The sequence below is a fragment of the Pantherophis guttatus genome, chromosome 1 (genome assembly GCF_059756535.1).
Source record: "Pantherophis guttatus breed Tessera chromosome 1, ASM5975653v1, whole genome shotgun sequence".
In the NCBI taxonomy this organism is placed as follows: Eukaryota; Metazoa; Chordata; class Lepidosauria; order Squamata; family Colubridae; genus Pantherophis; species Pantherophis guttatus.
Window position 1 is genome coordinate 54,577,160 of NC_142063.1, and position 24,148 is coordinate 54,601,307.

The 24,148-nt window shown below is 35.1% G+C and overlaps 1 protein-coding gene across 1 annotated transcript in view; it reads right to left on the minus strand.

Moving 5' to 3' along the window:
• IFT43 (intraflagellar transport 43) overlaps positions 1 to 24,148 on the minus strand; it is a 62,316-nt gene that overhangs the window by 25,390 nt on the left and 12,778 nt on the right. Inside the window, exons 4-5 of the mRNA XM_034418162.3 lie at positions 3,894 to 3,929; positions 2,000 to 2,043 (exon numbers count right to left, since the gene is read on the minus strand). Coding sequence (XP_034274053.1) covers positions 2,000 to 2,043; positions 3,894 to 3,929 — 80 coding nt within the window. The remainder of the gene's footprint in view (positions 1 to 1,999; positions 2,044 to 3,893; positions 3,930 to 24,148) is intronic.

Consider the following 24,148-nt stretch of genomic DNA (forward strand, 5'->3'; position numbering starts at 1 on the left):
ATTACCCTTAAACGCTTTTCTCTTAGATCACCCAGATTGCTACATACACAATATTAAGTCCTCAATTGCCCCTGGCCAAAAGTGGTTCAACCAGGTCTGTCTTTTAGGAATTAAACAATTTTGGTTGCTTGCAAGAGTTTATTATTCCTAGGGTTGTCATCTACTAAATCCTATTAAAATAGCTTCCTGTGGTGCAAACTAGTCTGTCTCTAAGTCTAAAAACAAGATAAAAACAAGACAGAAATCTTAAGTCATTCCACTAATCATTCAATGTGCATTGGTTAAGTATATTCATATACATGTACCACAAAGACATGCATTGATTAAACTCTACCATTTCATCTATGCAAACTTTACGAATGAATCCCATGTCTAAAACAGAATTTGAATTCAGGAAATTTGTTGGATTTTTTTTAAAAGTGAAGTTTCTAATTTTCATAACTATATTAGAGCTGAATGAAAAAGTGCAATAGCAATGTCTAGAAAGAAATGAGATGTCAGATATAAGATAGATACACAACAATGAGGTTAGCTAGTGCCATTGTTCTTTGTTTAAATATTTTCAAAAAGATACAGATACATTGAAAAGATGCAGTAACAAATATACATGCAGTACATACAAATTTGGGATAAATAGTGTAATGCAATAAAGGGGATAAGAAAGAGTAAGCAATTTTTTTTAAAGGAAAGCATAAGAACAGAGAATATAGCTAAATATAATTTATACCAACATCATTCATCTTTCTAACTCATTTGATTTTATCAAGTCTATATATCACTTCATATATTGTCTTTTCTTCTTTACAGCTCACCTCTATGTCCATTTAACTACAATTTTTTGATCTTCCTTCCATTTCACCCATTCATTTCACTTCATATTTGTTTGCTATTCATCTATTCTGTCTTTTATCATCAAACTACATCAATATAGTTATTTCATATGAATTACTCATTTTATATTCCCACTAATCAAGCTCCCATTAATTTTTTGACCTTATGTTTGATTTTACAACACACAATTCCCATTACATTTACCTTTATGTTTCTCTTAACATACCAAAGTCTTACTTCCATGTAAAAGAAAAGTAGGCATGGGGCCAGGTTCTCTGAAGGACCACCTCCCCCTAAGGACATCTACCTGTCCTAACATGATCAGATAGGATGAGCATGCTCCTAGACCCTTCCCTTAAACATTGCCATTTTATGGAAAGTAGGAAACATGCCTTTTCCATGGTAGCCCCTGCCCTATAAAAAATCTTTTCTCTTGAAGTTTGTAGGCCTCTACCCCTCTAGCTTTCTGAAAAGCACTAAAGATGTGGATTTTCTCCAAAGCACTGAGATAGAGTGAGGTGGATGAGAGATTCTAAAGGACTATATGTTAACTTTGGTGACAGTTTTTTAAATGTTTAATTAAATATTAAGCATTTAATAAATGTATGTATCATGTTGGTTTATTATTCATTTATTTTTTAAATGTTGATTGATAGCTGCCCAGAGTTCAATATAAGATGGGGCTATATAAATGTTTAAAAGAAGAAAGATCAGCCATTTTTGTTCTTTCAACAAATTCATTCTTCACCATAATACCCACATTTTTATCACCATTTGAATATCTTAAAGTGTTTTCATATATTTTCCCATCTTTAGTGTGCAGATTACCAAGATACCCAAATTCAATTAGCTGCTCTAATTTTTCATTAAACTGTATTTTATACTTTATATTTGGGGAAGCAGAGTACAAGAATTTATTAAAGTGCTTGCCTTAAAAACATACATTGAAGAAAAATTGGGTATTAAAATATTTAAAAAGTTGTAAAATAATAATATACATTAATATTCTAATGACTTTTGATATCAAAAACAAAAACAAATAGAACAAAATGCATAACATACAAATTACATTAGAAAGATATCCTGAATTTCTTTGCTGCCTTCCAGCCAAAAAAAGGCATCAGAAACATGAGAATACCTTAATTTCAATTAAAAGGGAAATTTGTACCTTCTCCATTATCTGCCTCTATGCTCTGTTGTCTTAGACGATGACTGAAAAATATTACAAAGTGAAGTCACCATTAGAGGCAAGTGTATAAAACAACATCTTAAGTTTTCCTCTGAAGAAACCCATATAGCATTTTTTGGCTCTAAAAAGAACTATAAATCTACAAATTATTAGAAAAGAGAGTGCATCTTTCCATATCTTTTTGCATATATATCAATCTTGGTGCTTCACAATTACATTGACTCCAGTAAAGACCATATCTGAAGACTGAATCAAAATTAATGGCTCCAACTCCATAATTTTAGCTTAAATAGGGATATTTTAATAAATGGAACAAGAAAAAATATCCTTGAAATTAGCTCCAGACTTCAATTCAAGAGTTTAACAAGCTCCTTTTGTAGATTTGATAAGAAAACATTTTCTAAGTCATTCTCTTGATTTGCCATTTGTATTTCCCCTATAATATTTAAAACCTCAGCCATTTTCTTTAATATATCCAATAATCCAATAACAAAGGATAATAAAAAATTGTCCTTTTCTAAATCATTCTCTTGGCTTATCATTTGTAGTTCCACTTTTCATTCTAGGCTGATTCCTGTTTTAACTCTTCACCCAGGTTCTGCAAACTCCTTCCCCTACACCAGTGGTAGGCAAACTTGGCTCTTTCACACTTGTGGACTTCAACTCCCAGAATTCCTAAAACAGCTTGGCTGTCTTAGGAATTCTGGGAATTGAAGTCCACAGAGTGTGAAAGAGCCAAGTTTGCCTACCACTGCCCTACACTGTTGCAGTAGCAAGCAAGATGGCTAATCATTTTGTCTCCCATTGCTCAAACTCACAGAATATCTATGAGTCTCCACAAGGAACAGACACCCAGAGCATATGTGGGTGATCTCCTATCCTCTTGTTATCTGGAGAGGTTTTAAAAAACAGGCTACTCATTGGTTCTTTGGTGTTTGCTATGGTCACTGTGCCCTGACTAAATACACTTTTGCAGATTTTCTATTTGATCAGATTTTCAATTTGCTATGCCTTCCCAAGATCAGTTCATCAAACTTTCTCATGTGAAACTTGACAGTTGTTGCCACAGGTCAAGCACTTCATTCTTAATCACACACAGAAATCAGCTTTTTCTGGTTCACCATCACATTTTTTTGGCACTGTGATGCACACAGTATTTGCTTCACAAAGTCACATTGCCATAAACAACTGCATTTAGCAGTCTTGAAGAGGCATACGTTCAGTGATGGTGTGCTACTTAAAATGTGCTGACAAGTACTCACTACAGAAATTTCACAATATTTCACAAACAATAGCATCACAACTTTTTCTTACAGCAAATTTTCACCAATCGAAGTGAAAGAACAGATGCTAAAGTACACTTCAGAACTTCTACTGCATCTGTAGTGCCATCTGTTGGAGATTTAATATTGGCAGTGCTACTTTTCTTTCATCCGGAGTCATGGGCAACCATATAAATTTAATGAACAAACAGATAGACAGACAAACCATTGTAAAAATCCAATCCACAAACATCAGCAATGAAAGCATCTTTTTAAAAGGGTGGCTTCCAAATGTCCAGTTGTTATTTTAAATTATTTATAATACTTCAGATTTTAAGTTGAAGTTCTTTGGAAGATAATAAGACTTCAGTCTAATCTATTCCCCTTTGGCATTTAAGAAAATAGTTCATAAGATTCTACAGCAATCTAGTTTCCAAGAAATGATTTGGAGCATGTATAGGTACAGATCTTTGCACATATTGCCAACTTGTGCCTTTTCCCAGGGTCATATACTATATGAACTCAAGCTATCTTTGATCAAAGGATGAAAATGAAACAGTTTTTCTTAACATTTATGTGGAAACATAGTAGACAATGAGGGAGTCACTTACTCTTCAACTTCTTGTTCTGCAGGTTTCTTTTTTGACCTAAAAGACAACAAAGGCCTACACTGAACAATGGAAAAAACAATGCTCACAATAACTTTTCAAAGTGTTATTTCAGGAGTACATTTTGATTCAATGCATTTATCTGAAAAAAAATCTACATTTTCTCCAAATTATTCATCTTTCAAATAAAAAGATCATCTTTGATTCATTGAGGGTACAGGAAAGAAGCCAGATCAGTTCTTGTTTCTTTCAACTTCTTTTTTAGCATTGAGCTGGTCACTGTTCTGACCCAGCCTTAGCAGCCTTAGCAGCCTTAGCAGAAGCAAGAAACAGACTCGTCACAAAAAAACCCTCTTTATTTACCTCTTGTGAATTAATTGCATTCACCCAATGAAAAGTTCAGGCAATAGTCCTTCAAGGAGTTAATGGCAGCAACAGACTTATCAGTTCCTTACAATAATTGCAAGGCTGTGAGCTCCCAGCCGAAAGGCTGCAAATTAAGTTCTGGCAAGCAGACTTTGTGGCACAAAACACAATGAGCAAAATCTTCAGAAATACGAACTGTTGTTTCATACAACAACCACTCCCATTTCCTTTTATTTATTCCCCAGCCAGGGAGGGGCCATTCAGTGTCCACATGTGCTTTGCTTCCTGAGTCGACTCCTGGTCCTCCGTTGTTCACTTCTCCTAACTGCTCTGCGCATACGTCCATCTGGAACAGGCCCCAGCTGTTCTTCCTCCTCACTCATATCAGCCTCCAAAGGCAGCTGCCTCTCCAGTGGCTGGGAAATGTCCTATGGCCCTGGCTCTATCTCTGCGTCTGACACAGAGCATCCATCAGAGCCTTCCCCAGACTCCAGTACTGGCCCAAGTTCCTCCCAACCTCCTCATCGTCCGAGTCTGCCGCCAGCTCTGCTGGCAGCTGGCAGGCCACAACAATCACTCTACGTCACAGAGCTGCCATTGTGGGGGGAAACTGAACAGTCTTAAGCTCACAAAGAAAAGGCAGGATATAAATGTAATGAAGAAACAAGTAAAATGATAAAACATGTATCATATATTTCATATCACCCTAGTGCTGAGGAAGGCAACAATTTAATAAACCTGCTTTTAATTCTGAGATCCTAGATTGTTTGGCTGAAGGGAAACTTGCAAGTAGGATGTGATCAATGTGGTATATAGTGGCTTGATCTCCAATGATTCCCACAAGGGTTCTCCTAACTTTCCTCCTGCAACTGCCTGTACTCTCTTTTTAATGCCTGGGGATTAAGTGTGCTGCTAACAATTACTTTATCCCAGATCAGTGACCTCTTTGTCACTGAATTATCAGAAGAGGAATAATTGGGAAATTCCCTTCCTTCATATCACTTGGTCATTAAGAATTTTAAATCTTTATTGCATTTAACAATATAAAAAACCTAGATAGATCTGAGGGAAAAAATAAGAGGAAAGGAAAGAAGAATGAATAATTGCTTTATGGAGAACCTGATCCCTGTCAGTTGTTCCTTCCAGCCCAGGAACTTATAGAAAAGCATATATCCAAACACACAGCCTGGAGAAGAGTCCACAAATTAAATTAAAACACAAACTTTACTGCAACTAGCTTTGATCTGATCTGAGCTGGCTGTCCAAATTCACTACATTTCATTTGATTCACTATGGACTATGGCTTTGTTCTTAGCCATTTCTATTTGGGGTTAAGTAACCATGAGCAGGTGAAACAGAGGTGGGTTTCAGCAGGTTCTGACCAGTTCTGGAGAACCGGTAGCGGAAATTTTGAGTAGTTCGGAGAACCGGTAAATACCACCTCTGACTGGCCCCACCCCCTCTGCCTCCCGAGTCCCAGCTGATCGGGAGGAAATGGGGATTTGCAGTAACCTTGCCCTGAAGGGAACGGAGGGAATGGAGGGAATGGAGCTTTCCAGTATCCTTCCTCTGCCATGCCCACCATACCACAGAACCAGTAGTAAAAAAAATTTGAATCCCACCACTGAGGTGAAACCCAACTTTATTCCTTGACTCCAGTCCGAAAAGAAGATATTAAGAAAGCCCTGACCCAATACAGTAACTGCAAGCTATTTAAATAGGGTGAACTTTTTAAAAAAATACCCTGATTGTATCATCACTGTCTATTTTATTCTATGTCACTAAACATTAAAAAGCAAACAAAATCCAGTCTTCAAGAGAATATTTGTACTTATCAGCAGCTGCAGTTTTGTTTTACTCTTTTTTTAGAGAGGCACTGTATCAATGAGATGGGCAGCACAGAAATTTAATAAATAATAAGCAAATAAATATGTTAATATATATTGGTATTTGATTCTATAACTTATTTTTATCATCTTACTGATGTTTTGTCTCTTAAGTTGTTAGTTATCAATAATGAAAAGATTAAAAGATATATTTGAATAAATAATTAAATATAAATAAATATCAAACACAAACTGACACAAAACATCCTCAATGTTTGTTTTTCTTCTCAACTCATCTGTATTGATATGTCAATAACTTTTCTTTAACTCTTTTAGTGTGAAATCTCTTGGAATGGAATTTTCCCACATTCACTACAAGGATCTGCATTCATATGATCTACATTCATATATAGCTTTATGGAAGAGATGCAAAAATTCTCATAGTTCATTTTATACAAGAATCAAGTGAAGACACACAAATTATTCACAATATCACTATTAGTACTCTTTTGCAACATCTGAAATTGCTCTCAAGGTTGAATTGAATACATTGAACCATGAGACAAAAATAGGTCCTGGGGAGATATTTTTTAACACTATTACATGAAGAGCAGCCTCTGAATATTTTTTCAAAATTAAAGCAATGTAAGAATAAAGCTTTTTTAACTCTCAGAGGAATATTATGATACAACCCTACCTTTGCCCTGCTACTTTTAATTATAAACAATTATTATTAAACCCAGCTATCTCTTATAATCCTGGAAGTACTCATTTTAGATGCCCTGAAGATCAGGCAAAATCTAGTTGCATTACTATCAATTCTTAATAATATTTAAATGTTATTAAATGAATATTAAATACATATTATTATTATTTAATAATATTGTGAAGATGGGGCAGAAGAAGATAGCAGACAACTCACTTGTTCTTCACCACCCCAGCAAGCCCAGAACTAATTCAGATCCGATTAGGAGTCCTTGTTCAATATTCAAAATGTAGAACATAGAGGTTGCTGAACCAGCACTTTGAAAAGTTAATTAAATGTCAGGTTTCTTTTTAACAGATACTCCATCACTTGCTGATTGCTTTGACTGTTTCACAAGATGAAGTTTTTTAACTCTGCACATTGGGAAATACTCTTTTTCCACTCCCTGGAGCAAAGAGCACAGCATGACAAGGTACATAATAAGGCTGTACCCTACCACCACATGTTCTGCTTTTACAAAAAAGAGATCACTGAAAATTTCAGAGATAATGCCTATTTCTTTAAGACTGTGGAAATTGTCTCATTCTCATTTTTAAAAAAGCAGCCTTCATTTTCAATTATTACAAATAGTGCAAACTTTTCATGTTTTGGTTCAAATAATTTGGTATTAGACTAAGACATTTCAGTTTTGCATACTGGAAGTTTTACTATGCCACGATTCTTACTAGGGGAGCTGGTGCTACAGGATGTGCTGTTGATGTCAGAAGATACAAATACACCCAGTTAGGAATCTGAAGAAGAGTCAGATGACAGTGATTACAAAAAAGAAAAGATGATAGGATAAAACTAGCAGCGATACATCAGGAAGTAGTAATGAAGAAACTGTAAGCAAGCCTTCTTCGAAGTTTGATTTAACAAACGGTAAATACTAATGCTTAGCAAAATCCAATAATTTTTTTATTTCTGTTTCAAAAAGAGTGGAAGGAGGGGAGCTAATGCTGGGTAGTAGTTAAGGCATTATGCCAGGAGCAGAGAGAAGTTTCCTGGGCATCTTTGAGTCAGCCACTCTCTTTCAATCCAGTTAATCTCACAGGTTGTTTGTTGTAGAGAAAATTAGGAGGGAACACTACATACATTGGCTTGAACTCATGCACAAATAGGTCCAAAATAAATCTAATAAAATAGAAAATAATTTAAAATGTTAACATTCAGATATATATATTTAAACCTTAAGTTTTGTAGTAGGTTCTAGTTACAGTGGTGCCATGGTACTTGACTGCTTAAAAATTCATTGAATTTGGTACTCAACACATTTTGAAGCAAACATCTTGTCCCGATACTTATCTTTCTCCCTGTACTCAACAGCCAAGGTAATACTTGCTGGTGTCAGCTGCCTTGTGACTCATTACTCCTTCCGGCCAAAAAAAGGGTCATGTGGTAAGTCACATGCAATGTGCCTATAGGATGCTGAACCATTGTAAATGTGAGCCAGTTGACAAGCCCCCAAATTGCAATTGTGTGACTAGAGAGATGGTAAGACCATTGTAACTTTGCAGACAGGTCATAAATTACATTTATCAACACCTTTATATCTCTGAACCATCATTAAACAAATGGTTGTAAGTTGAAGACTATCACAGAAAGTATACATCACCTCAAATGCAGTATTCAATCAAACAAACAAATATAAACAATTTATACAGTCATCTATGAGTCAGTTTGGCAAAGACAGTGATTCTCACATGCACACAAGAGAGAGAGAAAAGTAGGAGAATGGTACAAAAAGTTTGAAATCAGTCCTTTACAAAGCATGTTAGTGTGAATAAAGGCTTCTTCCCTTAAATTTTAAATAGACACAACTTTTTAGAAATCTTGTGTGATTATCTGAAGCCTGTCAAGTTTCAAGTTTCAAGTTTATTAGATTTCTATCCCGCCCTTCTCCCGAAGGACTCAGGGCGGTATACAGCCATATTAAAACACATAGATTTATAAAATTTAAAACCAAATTAAAATCAATATATAAAATTGGCCCGCAGATTTAACACACACATACACCCATAATAAAATTCAAATTAGGCCAGTCCGGCTTGCTGGAACAGGAGGGTCTTAAGGCCACGGCGAAAAGTACGCAGGTCAGGGCTAAGACGGAGCTCTAGGGGCAGCTCATTCCAGAGGGCCCAGATGTTTGTCCCCAAATGAAAAGTACTTCTTGCAGATCAGTTAAAAGTGTGAAACATAAGAACTGAGCATAGACACACAAACAACTAGGGATATCCTACAAAACCTCTTTGCAAGCCTCCATGAAAATACAGTTGTTTGCTTGAGGGAGTATGCGAGTCTGCTCTCACATATATATTTTGTGATGTATCGCTTTTGAATAATTTGCACAACTATGATTCAAAAGCTATCAAATCTAATTATGGAGTACTCTGATTCTAATGTCATGTATGTAAATTCCTTCCCTCACAAGTGGTATGTGTTCTGATGGCAGACAGACATAGGAAGGTATAACTCTCAATCTGTTCAGACTAGAGTTAACTCCCCACACCTTCTCTAAGAGTTTCAGAGAACTCAAAAGCTTATATCCTCTATTCAGCCTTTTGATTAATCTTAATATGGATTAGAATCTACAAAAATTGTTTTATAAATCAACCAAGATATAATGGTTGTTATGTTTATATCATATCTATTTCATAAAGAAAATACAGATAGTCCAGTTCATTTAGTGACCATTCAAAGTTACAATGGCACTGCAAAAAATGAATTATGACCATTTTTCACACTTATGACACTATGAGCATTCCCATAGTCACTTGTTCAAAATGCAGATGTTTGGCAACTGGTTCATATTTATAACAGTTGCAGTGTCCCGAGGTCATGTGATCACCTTTTGTGACCTTCTAAGAAGCAAAGCCAATGGGGAAGCCGGATTCACTTAACAACCTTGTTACTAACTTAACAACTGCAGTGATTCACTTAACAACTGTGGCAAGAATAGTTGTAAAATGGGGCAAAACTCACTTAACAAATGTCTCACTTAACAATAGAAATTTTGGATTCAATTGTGGTTGTAAGTCGAGGACTACCTGTAACCAGGAGAATTATTAAAAAGAGAGAAAGCTATGCCATGGTTTGTCCTGAAATGTTGGATAAAAGAATAAATATATTGTAGATATATCTATAGAATTCCTCCTTTTTCAGATACGTACTATAGGACAAATGTTTGAAATGGAAGCAGCTTTCCTATACACCTATGTATACAACAGATATTCAGATTTTACTTCTCTCACCACTAAGCAGTTTTCTAGGTTTGGAGTGAAGCAGCAATTCTCCATACTGTAAATGCTATATCTCAGAGGTTAAGTGCTGAAGGGTGAAAGACAGCATTAATGTAGACATCCTCTTTGTTAAAACATTTTATTCCTATTTAATGGAATACTGAAAAGATTTAATGGAGATAAAATAGCTAAGCTTCAAGAAGAGCCAGGATACTAAATTCATGCAGGATGACAATGTTCAGCGGTTAATTAGACACCGTTAACCTGTTTTAACAGGTGACATAAGTGGGATAAATGTGGGCAAATGCCCTTGAAATTTGTTAATATCTCTAGCCCACAAAGGCTAGTTCTTCTTCTTTCTTGTACTTATATTTCATGTAGCCGCAAGTCAGTCTACTGTAAAGGCATATAACAGAAAATGAATGTATTTCGTACTGTTAAGGGAGAGAAGAAAAAAATAACACAAGTATTATGATGAATACTGGATAAAAAGGCATGAACTGAAAAAGACTATGAGAAAAAAAATATTAGATATAAGTAGTAAAATAATCATACTAAACCATTCAAGGTGCTAACTTTGTTTTCCTGAAATTTACTTAAGAACTAATTATTTATTTTTAGAACTCCTTAATACAAAAGGGATTTCAGGGCAGCTTCTAAGCAAGAGAAATAAAAAATACACATTTACTATCAATTCCAAATATTAGCATGGTGACACCTTTACACAACAGCCATCTCCTAAGGAAATGTATGTAAAAAGCATCATGTTATTTATTGCCTTGGCATAACCAAGTGCAATATGTCACCGTTGGCTGGAAATGCTGAAAACACAGTTAAATAGCACATTCAGTTCAAAGGAAGGAAAAGAAAGTAGACTAGGAAAATAATCTATAAGGTTAAAATTAACTATGCAAACAATGTGCAGATGAGTTTTAAGGAAAGCAAAAAGCTCTATTAAGGTGGTTTTCCTACAAAGCAGTCGGTTTGGGTTTCTCCTTCTTCGTCAAACTAACATACTTGGAGAGCCAATTTGGCTTAGTGGTTAAGGCACCAGAATAGAAAGCAAGAGACTGAGTTCTAGTCCCACCTGAGCCATAAAAGCCAGCTAGATGACCTTGTGCCAGTCACTCACCTTCAGTCCAACTCACCTCACAATGTTGTTGTTGGGGGGGGGGGAGATAGGACAAGGAAGGTGTGTCGGATATGTTTGCTGCCTTGAGTTATTTGTAAAATTAAAGGTGGGATATAAATAAACAAAATAAAATAATACCCCAGCAATAAAGTCACATTATTCTCCAGTTCTATTATAGACTGATATTTTCTAATCCTGTTTGCACAACATACTTACTTAATCAGCTATTAGTATAATGAAGCCAAACCTCCTTACTGGAATTCTACTGGCACTCAGGCATACTGAATGAGACAGAATCACAATTTAGGAAAAGAGGAGCCTCAACTATTTTCTCCAATTTTGGCTGTAATCAATGAGGAACAGAGAAATACAGGCAAGCTTCATGAGATCACCAGTCTCTTTTCCATTGATCATACAGGTAGTAATGGTATGAAAGGAAGATGAAAAGAGTAATGGGGAACAGACAAGCCCTGGGGCCCTGGTTTACACAAAAGCTTACAATTTCTCTACTTGTCTATCCCTGCTATTTGCTTCCCTTGCAGCAACACCATCCTTCTCCATAACACAAGATCCTCTTAGGGAGTAGAAGATCAGCTATAGTGATTCCTGCCCAAGTAACTCTGACTGACAACTAACACACACACCCCCCATGTGAAACTGATATGAAAGAAAAATTATTTCTTTCTGCAAGGAAAACAAAACTAATGAAACAGAAAAATAACAGAAAAGGAGATAAGCCTGGGCATATAGAGCACAGAAGAGGGATAAAGGGGACGTGACAGGATTGCCTTTAAACCGTTTAGAGCGCATCCTGGAGCTCTAGCACCTAGTCAGGGAATATGGTGTAAATATTTTCAGAATTTTGGCATCAGAGCCTCTGATGAGGTTTTTCCATTTGGCAGTACCCACAAAGAATCTCACTGAGGTGGATAAAGTAAGTAGCTTGATTGCCTTCTACAGCCAATTGTTGTCAAAGACTTATTCAGCAGCAAATAGAACTTAACTTTTCCAATGGGTCTGTGCCCTCTACTCAGAAGACTGAATAAATTGGACTGGGCAACTGCTTCACTTTGAATGGGGTAACCAATGTTTGCATGACATTGCTGAAAGGGGGGATGCCATCTAACCCCAACAAAATCTGGGGCTATTTTGAATTAAACTGTTATCATTAATATCTCTGATTTAATCTGTAGCTGATTGGATTTTGGAATTCATATATTGGACCCACCCCTGACCAAGTAAGCAAGTTGTGCAAGCAAAGCTTTTGTTTATACTACACAAACCATCACAAGACAAATTAAATGAGTAGAGAATGGCATGGGGCATAATTCTGAGTGCCACTGACACGAAGACTGGAATGTGTCCTTATTTCTGTGCAATGTTTGCCCCCTTCTGACTAAATTTATAATAGTATTTACTTTTACTTTTTCCCCTATATCTCTACTTTAAATTCCCCACTAGTGAAGTTCTGTTTTAAAAAAAGCAAAAGCAAAAACCTAATGTACCAGTTAATAGGAATCCCACAAATGTAAAGAAATCTCATTTTTGTTAAATATTTATCCAAGTTGCCATTCATCTCAAAATTCTTGTTTAATTTTAAAAATCTATATAATACAGAAGGTTTGCATTCAGTGAGTGACTGGAATGATACGGTTACTATACTCTGCAAGCTTTAACAATGACTTTTAGCTGAGATTCTGAACACCTGACAATCAATACTTGACTGAACTCGGCAACAAGCAATGTTGTACTCAAGGAATCTTATCACTTTGAAAATTTCCAGAAATGAAAAGCATATGAATATATGTTCACAGAAATACACTGCTTGACTTTTTACTTCTGGAAAGTAACAAATAAAAATTTCCTCAGTGCTGCCAGTTATGAAGAATGGGACCGTCTGAGCTCTGCAGGAAATCAGTGAGTAGAATATCAAAGATATTGAAGGTCCAAATGCAGAAGACCCATCACAGCTGAAGGGGATGTTTCACTGCCTAGCCTAAGCTGTTTCTCTTTTATGAATGACCTGCAAAACGAAAGCTCCTTGAAGATGCCCTCTTGCTAGAAGAACAGAAAGGAAAAGGAAGTACTGATGTTCACAGAAATTCTATTTTTGAAGAAAGGATTCATCAAAGGAAAAGTAGACCCAGTTGCTAGGCTTATCATATTAAAAATCCCTGCTTTTGAACAAAACTACTGACAATATTAGGGGTATGCACTGATAGCCCCCTACTCAAGGAATTGGGGGGGGGAAACAGTTTCGTCTCTAAAGCATAAACTACAATAGAACAATTTGCAAGGCTGAGGTTTTTAACTATCATGATACACAATCTGGGCAGTAATTTACTGTACATTCAAATTAAAGAATCAGGGCAGGAGTCCCAATACCTAAGAGCAAGAATACTGCACTTAATCTACTTTCTAATACTCTCCAGAAAATTATTTTGGCCTATATATGGATTTCCATTTCTACTTATAAACTTCATATCTGCTAAAATTTCAAATGTCTGGCTGTTATACACTATATTTTTATTTAGGAATGAATAAAAAGAGGAAATAATATACATAAAATACATATATACATAATTTTTACTGCAGAACTGAATGCCCTGCCAGAGCTGTCTAAACTGTGCAGGATTTCTTGAAGTATCTCTTTTTACTGTGTTTGCTTGAGTTTCAGAACAGAAAGAAGCATCATGGTAGGGCAATTTTCCCCCCAAAAGTTATATTCATGATTTTTATTTGTATTAAAAGCTAAACAGAAACAGAAAGGATTGTTCATTTTTGGATGGATTATAAATGTATGAAAGGATAAGTCATGTTAGCTCTACCTTAATTATATATAAGTGATATCATCCAACAGGGCAATGTATTATAGTCTTTCCAACAAAAATTGTAACCTCTCATCTATTTGAATATTACCATTCCTGAAATCTTGGGAAGGGAATGCTGATTACAAAATTCAGTGAATAAGTGATAAGAGCCAGTATGGTATATGGGTTAAAGTCAGTGGTGGGATTCAGCCAGTTCACACCACTTCGGGAAAACCGGTTGAAAACTTTCTGAGCAGTTTGGCAAACTGGTTGTTGAAAGAAATCATTAGAGCAGAAAACTGGTTATTAAATTACTTGAATCCCACCACTGGTTAAGGTGCTGGACCACTAATGGTGTGGGCCACATACTAATCCACTTTCAGTGGTGGCAATTCTCTAGTTGACTTTCACTATCACTATCTCTCAGCCCAATCTACATGCAAAGTTGTTCTGGAAAAAAATAGGAAGAAGGACAGTATATACCATCCTGAGCTCCTGGATAAACATAAAGATAAAAATTAATAGCAGTAATCTTAGACAATACCTTAATAATTCTTAGTTCCTTATTAGCTTTAACTTGATGAATTGGTGGGACTACAAAATAGACAAAGTAATAGAAAATGAAGAAACTAAAGTGCTCTGGGAGGGGGGATTTAATTTAAATCAAGTCGATTTAAATCACGATTTAAATCATGATTTAAATCACTAGTAAAATGGCTTGATTTAAATCAACTCAATTTAAATCGTAATTTTTAAAGAGCAACTGTCATCTCTGTCCCACAGAGGCTCCTCCTCTGACCTGCTGTTGACTCACCGACAGTCCCAATATTGCAGAATATATAGCCTCATGCTACATAACTAAGCTCCATTTCATGCTGAATAAACTAAAATATTAATGTATCTTAAATAGAAAACTATCTTTAGATAGATTTTTACTCCAAAAGCATTTTATTAAAATAAATTTGATAAAAATAAAAAAATCCAATTTAAATTTAAAAAATCTGATTTAATTTTTTTTAATCCAATTTTTTTATTTTTAAAAAAAAATCATCAATTTTTATCCACTTCTGGGACTTTAGAATTCAAACGGACAAGCATCAGGGTATTGCTGGTGGGGAGGTGTTTTGGTCTTTTTGTACTCTTCTTGGCTTGTTGATTGTCTCCTGCACAGTATGTAGATGTTGCTTATGTCTATGTATCCATTGATGGCCAATTTGTCAGAATGCCAAGCTTTCAGAAGAATTCAAATACCTCCCCACCAGCAATCAACACCCAGATGAACATAGATTAACTCCAAGATTAACATCAAACCAATAATCATGAAGTAAATAATACTCCAACCAAGGAACTGCTAAAGAAGCTAACAGTAAACAGCCCAACCAAAGAATTTCCAACACCACTCCCATCAACACTGACAGGCAAGCCACTAGAATAAAAACTGAGAGCAAATCCCACTCTTTACTAGCATTGATGATGTTACCTACTTTAGGTAGGTAACATCATCAATGCTAAAACATGTGAAAGAAAACAAACAAGCCTGAGCTACAAATATTCTCCTTTATTGAGATAAAAAATTGGAGAAAATCACAAAATACAAAGACTTGCAAATAGAAACAGAATGACTCTGTGTCATTCTACTGGAAAAGGCTTCAGGAGTCAACCTCGAGGCAAAATGCGGAGCTGGAGTCCCGGAAGCAGTTTGTGACTGTGTACAATCACGTTCTGGTAACTCCTACGACGCAGCTGGAACTAATCATATCGGCTTTGCTGTTCCATTGGACGTGGAGAGGAGGGATCTGTTGCTTGGGTAACAGTCTATCCTCCATATTAATCTACCCAGGCCTCGTGCTCTGGAGAGGACACTCCAGCTTTGCATACAGCATTGAAACAACACGGGAAGTAGCAGTTACCGGTTATAAGCCTGACTGTGTCAAAAAAAGCAAAGAGAATAATAATAGTAATAGGCAGTTTGGCTGCAATCCCAAAACAATTGAAGTTCCACTCGAACACCACTGGCATTAACAAAATCATCATCAGTCAATTGCAAAAGTTAACTTTACTTGGAACAGAAACAACATCCTTAACACCGTCAAACAAGATCTTCCTATCCCAGGTCCTTGAGAAGGACTTGATAGGTGGATAAAAATGCCAAAGTTACTGTAAACATCTGGCTGACAGTGCGCTGAATCATAATTTAATAAATTTGTATGCCACCCAACTTCCAATGAACCTGGGCAATCAAAGAAAGAAAGAAATTACAATTTATTTGTTTATTTTTCACATTTCTGAACTACCCATCTTCCTCAAAGAGGGAGTTTATTAGATTAAATTAACAGATGATAAAAAGATAAAAGGTGGCAAGAATGACAGACCAAGTGGAATGAAGCAAGGGGTTTCATTCTCCCTTGCCAAAGGGCTGGATGAACTTGGCATAGTTTGGCTATTTCAGATATCTAACAATTGTAAAAGGTATAAACAAGATATAAAACTTACTAAAAAGCCATTTATTTCTGCAGGATGAATCTAATCTAGTCTTTAGTAGATTAGAAAATGTTAACCAGTCTTTCTAAAACTTTTATGAAGAGGCACACTTCAGAATTATGCCTCTATTTGTAACACATATTGGCATGCTATTTCCTGTAGCTTGCGTTCACCTTAACAATCAGTACCCTTAGTCTCAAAATTTAGTTGATTAATCTTTCCTTATTGCTATCTGGAAAACCATGCCTTTTAATAGTTTGGATCAAAGATATTTGTTAAATACAATTTCTTTAGGATTTTTAAAAAAGATAGCAAAACAACAACAACAAAAGCTTACAGTCATCAGTGTACTTTTAGGAGCACCTTAAGATGATAATGTTTCTTTTTCTTGACTCACAAAGCCAACCAGTCTGGCAATGACAGTGAAGGAGAAGAGGACAGGAACTGGTTAACATTCCTGAAACATCTACTCTATAAAAAGAAACCCACAGACTGCAGCTTTACCGCCATCTTGATGTCCTTGATGAGTGCTGATGCTATGGAGGCGGCTAGCACCAGAACAGCCCAAGAGAAGGAATGAGAGGCCAATGGAGATTTATGTGAAGAGAGTGAGATGGACAAGGTAAAATTGTCAGGAGGAGTTGTTAGAAAGTAAAATATATTGTGACAATTCCACTCCTGCCGTTCATCAATAAACTGACAGATCATTTAGTGTCAATTAGGTGTGATAGATGGACAAGTCCCCATGATCCCAGGCCAAAATTAATAGCTGGGAGGGAGAGGGTGATTGAAAATGACGTCTGACATTGAGAAGAAAGTCCTGAAGGTCCCCAAGGGGCCATTACTTGCCTCATTCCCTTGCAGATCAATGCAGGAACAAACCCAAAAACTGACACTTCAAGCCAAAACTTAATCAGACTTCCTTTTTCTCAAGTTTTGCTTCCTTACACTGCTTCCTCTCTTCTCTCTCACCCATCAAGTGAACAGAGCAACAGGTCACAATGAAAAGTCCAAAAACTCTCTTTCAGCATTTAAGAGTTTAAATTCAACAATTAAAATTCAGATATACCACTTTATAGATATACCACAACAAACCAGTTCAACTATTTATTGTTGTTTCCCATTTAAGGAACTGGATGAAGAAATTATGTATGAACTAGCATGTATTCATAAGGAGTATTCTCCTTATACTTCTTTATATTGAAAGATCCTGCGTGGTTAGAAATATAAACAATATCCAAGTTCCACAGATGAAATAATCCTTACACTGACAATAAAATGTTTTGTTTCCATTATACCTTTAAGATCTTTTACTATATAGAAGATAAAAAAGTACTGTTTTTATGAGTAATTAATTGTTTTGTTCAAAACCTACATTATGTTAAAAGTTGTAGGATGGACAATAATATAAATTAGAATTTGCACTACTTTAATCAATTTATCTTCAATAATGTAATTAAAATTATCATAGCTCTTAATTGGAGAATTCAGTCTCCAGGAATTATACTTCTAGTTCCTAGATATCAGCTTTAAATGATAAACATTCCATAAGTAGTTGAGTTAGGTAAGGTAAGCAGCAGCTCGGTTATCACTTAGGTGGGAGACACTACAAAACCCCAGGACGTAAATTAGACTAAGATTTTTTTAAAATCTGCAAGAAGGCAATAAGAAACCATTCTATACCATTGTCAAAAAACCCCACATGGATGTTTTTATGCAGTCATCAGTCTTAAATGTCAGTTTTTACTTTTGTAGAAGAGAACTGTATCCCAAAGCATATCCTGCCATTTAATATTCTAAGCCATGGACCCAAGGGTCCATGGAACGACACCAGTCCATGGCATGCCTGAAACAGGGCTATGCAAACAAGTGAAGCCCCATCCATAGGATGCAGGCAGCACATGAAACCATGCCCCCCAGCCTATTTAATTCCTGATTGGCATGCAAATAATGAAGAAACTGGAGAATCTGGAATTTTAGGAAGATTAGGAGTGAATAAACACAATCATGCAAGACACTGCTTAATAACATTTTCTGAAGACAATTATTTTGCTAACACAAACATAGGTAGTATATATATCACTAGATGGACAATATCAGAATTAAACTGAATAGATAATACAGGACAGAAGATGTAAAATGCAATCCAGTCAGTCTGGATAAATCCAAGCATTGACTATGAAATCTCATAAATTATTGGTGTCAAATATATGGATTAAATTTGGTAACCTAGACAGACTAGATGCATCAAACAGATTTAACCTGGATTATATAGAGTAAGATTGGAAGATCAGTGTATTAGATTCAGTGATTTATATGAAAGAGAATCTGAGGAATTCTGAGAAGAGATGAAAGAAATTGGGATAACTAAAACATAAAAAATGCTCCCAAAATTTCAAAGAGAAAAAGATCCAAGCGCCTTTCAGAACAAATTATTATAAAAGCCAAGAAAGATAGATGCTGAAAGCCTTGAGCAACTAGAAAGACGTATGAGGACTGAAGACCGACTTTCAACATCAAGTAAGAAAGGATAAGGAAAAAAATCTCAGTCACGAATGTTAACAAATAGAGATAAATAATAAGAAAATGGTTATAAGATTAGAGAAAAATCTAAAATCACAGGAATATTTATAGATTAGCTATAAGCATTCAAAAAAAGTTAAAGATGAGATATAATAAGAGGCAAAAAAGGCTAAAACAAAATGGAAAAATATGTTGAAACACTTTATAAACAACATTACAAATGGCAGAAACATGTATAGAAATCATATTCAAGAACCAGCTCCATTATAAAGTAAGGTATCAGAGGCAAAGACCAGCTGTCAAAAAGGAAACACCAGGCACAAATGAAATACTTTGAACTGTTTAAAGCTGCAGAAGAAAAGGTAGTACCGGTACTCACAAGTCTATATCAATAAATATGAAGTAAGTTTATGACCTAGAGATTGGAAAAGATTAGTACAAATGGCTATACTGAAAAATATAGATGGCAAGAGAATATGCATATTGCTGAGCTATTAGACTCAATCCTCCTATGAGCAATGTTTTACTTAAAATCTTAGGGGGGAAATGAATAGCTTATTTATTTGTTTATTTATATGACTGTCCATCTAAAAAGAAGCAACTCTAGGCAGTGTACAATAATCAATAAAACAATATAAAATAATCATTATAAAAATATAAAAAGTCATATTAAAATGAAAAATGCTATTTAAAAAATTAAAACATACAAGACACATAGAGAGAGTAAAAAGTTCAACCATAATGGAGCAATTTAAGAATGCTTCCAGTTCCCTGGCCCCCGCAGATCTGGTGCTATAATCAGGTCTTGAGTCTTAACCACCTCCAAAATGATGATAGGGATGAAGCTAACCTGACTTTGGGAAGGAGAATGTTCCCTGCACCATGGCAGAGAAGGCCTGCTTCTGAGATCCACCAAATGTAGGTCCCTAGCAGACGGCACCCACAACATGTCTTCTCTGCCTGATCTAATGGGACAGGCTGATGTAATCATGGAGAGATAGACCCTCAGATAATTCAGTCCCATGCCATGAAGGGCTTTAAAAGTTAAAACCAACATCTTGAATTGGACTTGGAAGCACACTGGCAGCCAATGCAGCCAATGTACCATAGCTTGCAGAGCAGCTACTGTATATATGGATAGAGAAATAGCAAATAAATAGAGGCTTCAAACAACCAAAGGGACATAATACAAGATGAATAATGCAAAGAGTATGGGAAATTTACATAGGAAATTTATCTCTTCTACTGTATATTGATTACAACAAGGCCTTTGATTAAGTTGATAATACTAAAATGTTTATTAAGAATAACAGGTATGCTGTTATTTTTGGATATTGTTTATCAAAAATTATTTTTTTGATAAAACCACAAATATTGTAAAAACCAAATTTGGATAAACTGGTTCAGAGTGCAGAATGGCATAGATGCATATTATTCTCATAGCTGCTTCACTTGTGTGGTGAATATATTACATGAATGGCAAAATTAGATAAGATGACAGCTTGAATCAAAACTGGATTTTGAAATACTTAACAATTTGAGATATGCATGACACCTCCTTTTAGCTGAACATAGAAGACTTAGAAGATTTCATTATAAAAACCAAAATGGGAAGTGAAAAAATGTTAATATTAAATAAGAAGACAAAGATAATGTCAACCAGCTTGGTCACAATTGATCATGATGAAGTGAAGGTACTAGATAGTTTTGTTTTCCTGGCCTTAATAATAAATAAAGATGAATAGTATGCTAGAGCAGTAAAGACATTAATCCTAGGGAGGAAGACATTGACAAACTCAGAGAGGTCATGAAAGATAAGGGCATTTCTATGATAAGAAAGATCAGAATAGTTATAGCATTGTTTTTCTATTCAAAGTGTTCATCTATGAAACAATAAAAGAGCAAAAGAAAAAGAAGATAAATATTTTCAAATTATGAATAGTTATTAAAAATATGGACTACAAGAAAAACCAGTCAATCGGTCTGAATAAAAAACTGATAGCTGCCTTAAAATCAGCAAACCAAAATTCATCTATTTTGAACATATGATGCAAGCAGATAATGAAAGAGGGGGGAAATGATTAGGCTTTGGAAAGTTGAAGGAAAAAGAAGTAGAAGACAACAGAAAAAAATGATAAACTGAATCAAGATCACTGAATGTCCTTGGAAGAGCTATGCATAATTATGGGGAACAGGGTGAGATAGAAGCTATTGCCCATACAGTCATCAGGGACTAGGCCCACTTCACTATCACAAATGGTACAGAATATTTATCTATTTTTTTTGTCCAGCATTTGTTATGAATTGAATTATGTAGTCACATATCAACTTATGATTTGAACTTCTGTAGGATCTCTCAGATTTAACAGATGATAGTCAGAAAAAGGTCTGTTTCGGTTCTAGTGTTATATCTTTGGAACACCTTTCTCAAAAGGTCTGCCTGGCTTCTTTGTTTTTCCATAGTCAAATCCATGATAAAGATATTTTTCATTTTACGGTGCTATAAACTGCTCTTTAATCAGTGTATTATTATTCTTATTATCAGTGAATCTTTTGTTAGTTCTACTAATGTTTACAGATAATATTTTTAAAATTATATATTATGATTTGTTCTGTAGTTTTCACTGTAATTTATAGTTTAAACCATTCTGAGACTATTTCTGGAAAGTCCAGTTATGAATTTAATTATTACCAATGTTCCAACAATTACAAGTCAGTGTGGGATGTTCATGCAAATTTCTTTGTCACATTAATGGTGGAATTTAGTCTCATTTTCCTTTTTCTTGCTCTCTTTCTTGTGTTTTCTATGAGGCATAGACTATTTCCATTCAATATTGCTTCTTCAAATTAATTATTTCTAATTTCTGTGGCCAGGAAAAGTAGTTCTTCTCCCTATAGCTTTCTCTTAGGTATCTGAACATCATGTTCTGATCATGATGCTACCTCAAGTTTTCTGTTCTTTGGACGAAGCGTTCCAAATTCCTTCAGCCTATTTTCATGGAGTATGTCTTCAAGCTCCCGTATCATCTTCATTAATTTTCTCTGAACCATCTCTAATCTGTCATTATCCTTCTGAAAATGTGATTAGAATTGTACACAGTATTCCATGTGTAGTCTCACCAATGTAGACTAGAGTGTTCACATATTTTTTTTGAATAGAATAGAATAGAATAGAATAGAATAGAATAGAATAGAATAGAATAGAATAGAATAGAATAGAATAGAATAGAATAGAACAGAACAGTTGAAAGGGATCTTGGAGGTCTTCTAGTCCAACCCACTGCTCAGGCATGAAACCCTATACCATTTCAGACAAACGGTTGTCCAATCTCTTCTTAAAAACTTCCTGTGTTGGAGACTCCACAACTTCTGGAGGCAAGTTTTTCCACTGGTTAATTGTTCTAACTGTCAGGAAATTTCTTCTTAGTTCTAGGTTGCTTCTCTCCTTGATTAGTTTTCATCCATTGCTTCCTGTCCTGCCCTCAGGTGCTTTGGAGAATAGTTTGACTCCCTCTTCTTTGTGGCAACCCCTGAAATATCAGAACACTGCTATCATGTCATCCCTAGTCCTTCTTTTCATTAAACTAGACATACCCAATTCCAGCAACCATTCTTTATATGTTTTTATCGTTCTCTATATGATAAACTGTTCTTTATATGATCTTCCTCTGATGCAGGGTAGAACATCTAACAATTGTCTCAGGCTACTGATCCATGTTCATTTTGCCAATGGTTATACCCAAGTCATGTTAAGATATGGTATTTCCAAGCCATTAATGTCCCATCTGGTATGTGTGTCCTATTTTTTTCTCTTCTCCCTGTTAAAGGGCATCTTGTTCCTCTCATCCCAATCTTCAAACCTGTCCAAATTATGCTGTAATCTCATATAATTAGTCTTGTGAATTGATCAGACTCCTACCTATTGTGTAATTTGTGAATATATTGAATAGCACCTAGAATCTATTTATATTATAAGTGTTTTGAATATCAATTTTCATAATCACTTAAAATGTGGTGACCACAAATGTGGGGGCAATAAGCTGACTTTGTATAAATATACAAAAGGATGAAGGCTATTGCTGAGCACATTGTAAGCCGCCCTGAGTCTTCGGAGAAGGGCGGCATATAAATCAAATTTAAAAAAAAAAAAAAAATGTGTACTCTATTTTGGAAAAAATCTGCTATGCTAGAATCCTGGAATCTAATTTTCTTACTTCCAAAGGAAGGACAAGATTTGACTTCAACCAAGAAGTATAGACTAATTTCACCATTGAATAATGATTACAAAATATTTACAGCAATATTCTGATTAAAGAAGATTTTACAGGACTTTATTCAGGATTATCAATGTGGATCATTACTTAAAAGACAATTAAAAAACAAAGAACTGTATTGATTGTAATAGAGTATTTCAACAACACAACTAAAAACAAGTAACATTTATTTTTTTTGATGCACAGAAGACTTTTGACAATTTGAACTGGTCTTTTATATTTAAAGTTTTGGAAAATATGGATATGGGGGGAAATTTATTCAAGAAATCATATATATACAATCCCAAAAGCACATATTATTGTTAATGGTGACTTAACCAAATCATGTGAAATCCAGAAGGGGACAAGACAAAGATGATCTCTGCCAGCTTTGCTTTTTATTTTAGTTCTAGAAATTTTGAATAGAAACATTAGACAGTATGAGAAAATAACAGGTTTGAAAATTTAAAACAAGACTTACTAATTGAAGGCTTTTATTGACAATTTAGTTTTTTTTTTAAAAAAGAACCTCAGACTGGTATTGAACTTTTCATGAAGACACTAAAGAATTTTGGTGTATTAGTCAGATTTAAACTAAATAAACAAAAAAACGAAGATCTTGGTAAAATGTACGAGTATACAAGCCCAAGAGAGCCGGATGAAAAAACAGGGTTTTAAATTGAGATAGCAAATATTTAGGGTTACAGTGACCAATATGAATTATATCTTGCTTTACAATAACTATTTCGAGGTATGGAAGGATATTAAAAAGGATTTATTGAGGTGGGGGAAAGTACAAATATCATTGTTAGGTAGAATTAGTGATTAAAACGAATGTGTTATTTTTCTTAAAAACAATATCAATCTTGACTATTGATGCACC